We start from the raw sequence: 6,064 nt of genomic DNA, 5'->3' as shown, positions 1-6,064 counted from the left end.
ATGCTAATAGGGGTAGGGTGTGCGGGCATGCGTCTAGGGGTGAGTGTCTACTTCGTGTATGTGAGCGACTTTGATTATACCTTGTGCAGAAAAAAGTGGCACAACATACAACATGTATAAAGAAAAGGGGAAAATAAAATAAAATTTTACACGGATCTTCATATAATAAGATATCACGAATATAAAATCCATTTAGTAATCCCGATAACTGAAGTGCACATACCGGGGGGGGGGGGGGGGGGGGGGGGGGGGGGGGGGGGGGGGGGGGGATGGGGGATGTAAATGCCCATATGTCGAGGGCCTGTACATATGGTAAGAGCCCATTCGGCTCGATCCGCGCCCGATTGCCGAGACTCCAGCAATCCGGGCGCAAATTGGGGAGCTACGGCCTCACTTCGATTCTAGTCCACCGGCCGTCCAGGTCCGGCACGCGAACGCGTCGGCGTCGTCCGCGGCAGCTGCAGCGGCGGTAGGCGCTCCTCGACGCGGTTGGCGTCGGCGGCGGCAGGAGATCTTTTTCTGCCACTTCGTGTACCCCAACCAGTCAGCCTGAATATTCCACGGCAAGCGACGCGTCCTTACACCGAGGTTTCCTATGTCGCACTCACCGATCTGAAATTCTGAATGCGTAGCAACCATTTTCTTTGCGCGTGCAGCGACGTTGGCAGACTTTGGAGTCAGGTCTCCTGGCGTCTTCCATTGTAGCTATGCGATGGTTGTCCCATATCTATTTTACCTTCCATCTGAACTGCAGCCGAACTGGTCTGAAGAACGGCATACCCCCTAAGTTAGTTCCTGGGGCTGGGAGATGAAGAAGACTGTCTTCACTGCCACTTCTTGCATTCCAATTTTGATCCTCCCATTCCTGAGTTCACTCTGCCAATCCGATGACCAGCTCACACATGCAAAGCCGCTCTCTGCCGGCGACACGCTCATCTCCAAGGGCGGGGACTTTGCGCTGGGCTTCTTCTCCCCAAACAGCTCCAGCACAAGCTTGTACCTTGGCATATGGTACCACAACATCCCTGGCCACACCGTCATATGGACCGCCAACCGCGACAATCCGATCGCCGCCACTTCATCTCCGATGCTTGCCATCACCAACAGTTCTGACCTGGTGTTGTCTGACTCCCAGGGTGGCTCTCCCTGGGCGGTGAAGAACAACATCTCGAGCATGGGAGTTGTCGCAGTGCTGCTTGACACGGGGAACTTTGTCCTCCAGTCTCCAAATGGCACATCCATATGGCAGAGTTTTGATCACCCGACGGACACCATTCTCCCCGGTACTAGGATCTACCTGAGCCAGAAGGCTCGTGTTGTCCGGCGTCTAATTGCTTGGAAGGGCCCCACTGACCCATCCACTGGAGATTTTTCTTTGGGCCTTGACCCAAACTCGAACCTTCAGTTAGTCATCTGGCACCGGACTATGCCCTACCTCCGCCTCAATATTCTCGATGATGCCTCAGTAGGTGGCGGCATATACAAGAACACTATCTTCTATGAAGCGATTGCTGGAACAAGCAGGGACGGGTTCTATTATGAATTCTCTGTTTCTGATGGCTCACCGTATGCACGCCTTATGCTCGACCACATGGGTGCGTTGAGGACTCTTAGCTGGAACAACCACTCATCTTGGACAACCGTCTTCGAGCACCCCGCTAGCAGCTGCGACCTCTATGGTTCATGTGGCCCATTCAGCTATTGCGACAACACTGGGGCTGCCGCGACATGCCGTTGTCTCGATGGGTTTGAATCCGCTGGTCTTAACATTTCGAGAGGATGTAGAAGAACCAAGCAACTGGAATGCGGCAAGCAAAGTCATTTCGTGACCTTGCCTAAGATGAAGTTACCTGACAAGTTTTTACATGTCCTCAACAGAAGCTTTCACGAATGCACGACCGAGTGCAGCAACAATTGCTCATGTACAGCCTACGCCTGCACAAACTTGAGCAGTAACGGCGCTATGGCCGACCAGTCAAGGTGCTTGCTTTGGACAGGGGAGCTTGTCGACACAGGGAAGTATAGCAACTATGACGACAACCTGCACCTTCGGCTTGCCAACTCTCCTGGTATGCACCATCCATTCTAAACTTCTATTATCTTGGCACTAGCTTAGTGTTATCAAATCAACACCAACATTTAATCATGGGGCATCTACTAAATATATAAACTTAACAGTATAGCAGTAACCGCCAAACACTTTTTTGCATGCAATAATTTGGCGTAAAGGTAAGCGGTAGATATATAACTATTCTATACGGGCATAATGCAACATACTCATGGTAACACAGTTATTCAGTTCACGGACCACTCATGGTACTATAACTTTTTTTGCTTGAAAAAGGTGATTGCGAAATTTATACATGATTGTTTTGCAGTTCGAAAGAATATCAAATTGGTAAAAATTGTACTCCCAACCATGGCTTGCGTGTTGATACTCGCATGCCTCCTTGTCGGGATATTCAAATATAGAGGTATAATAAAAAATATCCCTCATTTTCAAAACGGCACTTCATTTTGTGATTGTTATTAACAGCGTATTGATCTTTAGCAAGCAAACGAAAGAAGAGGAATATCAACAACGGATCAATGCTAGGATACCTTAGCTCCTCTAATGAAATTGGAGGTGAACATCTGGACTTTTCTTTTGTTAGCTTCGAAGATATTGCCACTGCAACCGATAATTTCTCTGAATCTAAACAAATTGGAAGTGGAGGTTTCGGCAAAGTTTACAAGGTAACAAAGGGTTTTTCATCCACAATTTTAGTAGCAAATACTCTATTTTTAAAGAACAGTTTTATTTGTGAAAAAAATTCTTTCATTGTTTGACAGTTTAGGATGATGCAATCATGCAGGGAATCCTTCAAGGGGACAATGATGTTGCTATCAAAAGACTTAGTAAGGGTTCTGGTCAAGGGATAGAGGAGTTCAGAAATGAGATAATTCTAATTGCAAAATTGCAGCACAAAAACCTTGTTAGACTTCTTGGTTGCTGTATTTTTGGAGATGAGAGGTTACTTATCTATGAATACTTACCAAACAAAAGCTTGGACGCCTTCCTTTTTGGTATGTTCAGACTTCTGATACATATTACGAGTTTTTGATTAACCAAAATGATATCACAGATCACTAATGATATACTTTGTTTATTATTCATCTTTGGAGATGATAGAAGACAATATGTGCTTGATTGGCCTACACGCTTCCAAATAATTAAAGGAGTGGCCAGAGGTCTTCTTTACCTCCACCAAGATTCAAGATTAACTGTAATTCACAGAGATCTCAAACCAAGCAACATCTTGTTGGATTCTGAAATGACTCCCAAAATATCAGATTTCGGTATGGCAAGGATCTTTGGTGGAAACAAACAAGAAGCAAAAACTACCCGGGTTGTTGGGACATAGTAAGTAATTCAAGCAACTGGCCACCATTCAATATTCCAATTTCTATTGTCTAGTTATCCCAAATTATACATTTGTTTTTTTTTCCGCAATTTTTTTTATAAATTTGTTTTTAAAATTGCATAAACAGTGGTTACATGTCGCCTGAATATGTTATGGGAGGAGCCTTTTCTGTAAAATCCGACACATATAGCTTCGGTGTTCTTCTCTTGGAGATTGTAAGTGGCCTGAAGATCACCTCACAGCAACTCGTAGTGAACTTTGTCAGCCTGACAACTTATGTAAGTATAAAAAAATGCACAGAATTTTAGTATGTCCAGCATTGTAATTTGATCATCAGTTGGTTCTGTTGGCTTAGGCATGGAGACTATGGGAAGATGGAAAAGCAACAGAACTGGTGCACTCTTCGTTTGCTGAAAGTTGTTCACTTCATGAAGTTCTACGGTGTATTCAAGTCGGTCTCCTCTGTGTTCAAGACCGTCCTGATGATAGGCCACTCATGTCATCAGTTACCTTTATGTTAGAGAATGACAGTGCATTGCTCCCAACACCAAAGCAGCATGCATATTTTGCTCTACAAAATTTCGAAGCTGAAGAATCAAGGGAAAACTCTGTGAATACAGTGAGTATCACAACACTAGAGGGGCGTTAGGTGTTATATATGCAGATTTGAAGTCATATACTTTATGATCTACAGGTATTTCGAATATGATTTCTGTTGGAATTTTGCTAGTAGGCCTTTGGCCCAAAGCCCAACTAAAATTCTGAAATTCTCTTGGCCCATTCATGCACACATGTGAGTGGAGTGAGTGGGGCTAAAGTTTAATCCCACCTTGGAAGTTGAGAGAGAGTTGCACCTCTTTATAAGGTGAGCTCTTCTACCACTTGTATGAGCATGAGAAGAGGAGACCTACACGCGCGCTCCTCCTCGCTCGCCATGCCTCGTCACGACGCGCCGCGGGTTGTGGGATTGAGCCGAGCCGAGGACAGAGCTATGCACGTTGTCTATATTTTTGCTGCATGGGAAAATTAATGAGTCATTAATTAATAATTAACGGACGCGTTAATTACTGAACCGTTTCCGATTCTTTTGGATCGTGACGACTCGGACGTGGGGTTTACTCCCGCGACCTACCCGGCCCGCAATATATAGTCAGGCAGACGTCTACCCTAGCCGCCGCTTCGCATGGTTTCTCATCACCGTTCCAGATCATTGCGCCGCCAAGCTAGTCTTCTCCATCTCTCCTTCCGGCGTGCACCGCGAGAAGGGACAGCAGGCCTCCGAAGCCCCGCCTCTCGTGATCCTGTACGGGAGAGGGGCAATCAGGTTTTTGGGGAGCGCACTCGCGCGACTGCTGGCAGCGACGACTTCGCGAACGACGACTTCTTCCCCGACCTCGGCAACCTCATCCTCGACGACATGGGCGACAACATCAACGCCGGCGGTGCTGCACTCGCTGCACCGTATGTGATTCTATCCTTCCTGTTCGAGATCGTGGTAGAATTCATGTTTCTAGTATGTGCCCTAGATGTGATATGTTCATATGCTATGCTAGTTCGCATGATTAGTTTAATCTCTGCTGATGTGGTCATGACTTATATTCTGTTTATTCGGATTAAATCTCGTAGTAATTTGCTCATATTTCCATCAATCCAAAAACCTGAATATAGGCAATTTACTCCGAGTGGTTTTGCTGCGCATCTGAAACCGCCTGCCTTTAAGGGGGCGCAATATAAGAGGTGGCGCACGAGAGCAGTCTACTGGTTTCAGACCATGGGCTGCTATGATGCCACCAAGGGCAAGCCTGAGGGCGATCTTAATCCAGCACAGCTGGAAGCTTTTGAGAAGATCGATACCCTCTTTAAAGGCGCTCTTCTGAGTGTTCTTGATGACTCCATTGTGGATTCGTATATGTCGTTTGACAACGGCAAGGACATGTGGGCTGCGCTCGAGGCCAAGTTTGGTGCCTCGGACGCCGGCAGCGAGTTGTACGTCATGGAGCAATTCTATGACTACAAGATGACTGATGAGCGCCCTGTTGTACAGCAGGCTCATGAGATACAGTCGCTCGCAAAAGAACTTGAGTACTTCAAGTGTGTGTTACCGGACAAATTTGTTGCCGGAGGCATCATTGCCAAGCTTCCACCTTCGTGGAACAATTTTGCTACTTCCCTGAAACACAAGAGACAGGAGTTTTCCGTTGCGGATCTCATTGGTACTCTTGATGTTGAAGAGAAGGCAAGAGCAAAGGACACACGTGCTCGAGTTGCTGAGGGAGGTTCTAGTGCCCACATGGTACAGAAGAAGAACTCCCAGCCCAATAAGTACAAAAACAATAAAAACAAAACTCAGGGAAAAGGCAAGTTTGATACAAAGAACAAGCCATCACATTCTACCAACTTCAAAAAGAATTCTCATAAGAAGGGGAAGGGACTTTGCCATGTCTGCGATGATCCTAATCACTGGGCTCCAAAGTGTCCTAACCGCTTTGAGGAGCGCGAACATGAGAAGAGCGGCAAGTCCGCTAATGTTGTCATTGGTGATACTGATATGAAGGAATCAGGGTACGGTATTTTTCCTACCATCCTTTCAGTATTTCAATCCCCTGATTGGTTAATTGACACCAGTGCCAATGTACATGTTTGTGCTGACGCCTCCATGT

General features: G+C 46.3%; 1 protein-coding gene across 1 annotated transcript; it reads left to right on the top strand.

The window, feature by feature from the left end:
• Positions 1 to 774: 774 nt before the first annotated feature.
• On the top strand, positions 775 to 4,203 carry LOC125539864 (G-type lectin S-receptor-like serine/threonine-protein kinase B120). The gene is made up of 7 exons (XM_048703402.1): positions 775 to 2,069; positions 2,379 to 2,474; positions 2,552 to 2,736; positions 2,856 to 3,066; positions 3,166 to 3,403; positions 3,532 to 3,682; positions 3,760 to 4,203. Exons 1-7 carry the CDS (start codon positions 809 to 811, stop codon positions 4,051 to 4,053), a joined length of 2,436 nt encoding a protein of 811 aa, XP_048559359.1. The 5' UTR covers positions 775 to 808; the 3' UTR covers positions 4,054 to 4,203.
• The last annotated feature ends 1,861 nt before the right edge of the window (positions 4,204 to 6,064 follow it).

This window comes from Triticum urartu, chromosome 2 (assembly GCF_003073215.2).
Source record: "Triticum urartu cultivar G1812 chromosome 2, Tu2.1, whole genome shotgun sequence".
NCBI lineage: Eukaryota > Viridiplantae > Streptophyta > Magnoliopsida > Poales > Poaceae > Triticum > Triticum urartu.
The sequence above is the reverse complement of the archived record's forward strand: the minus strand, read 5'-3'. Positions and strand labels throughout refer to the sequence as shown.

Excerpts from the sequence above, each read along its gene's own strand:
- LOC125539864 (XM_048703402.1), top strand. The coding sequence starts at position 809 with ATGAAGAAGACTGTCTTCACTGCCACTTCTTGCATTCCAATTTTGATC. Across the intron at positions 2,475-2,551 it reads CGGGATATTCAAATATAGAG|CAAGCAAACGAAAGAAGAGG; the intron begins GTATAATAAAAA and ends ATTGATCTTTAG. Across the intron at positions 3,404-3,531 it reads ACCCGGGTTGTTGGGACATA|TGGTTACATGTCGCCTGAAT; the intron begins GTAAGTAATTCA and ends TTGCATAAACAG.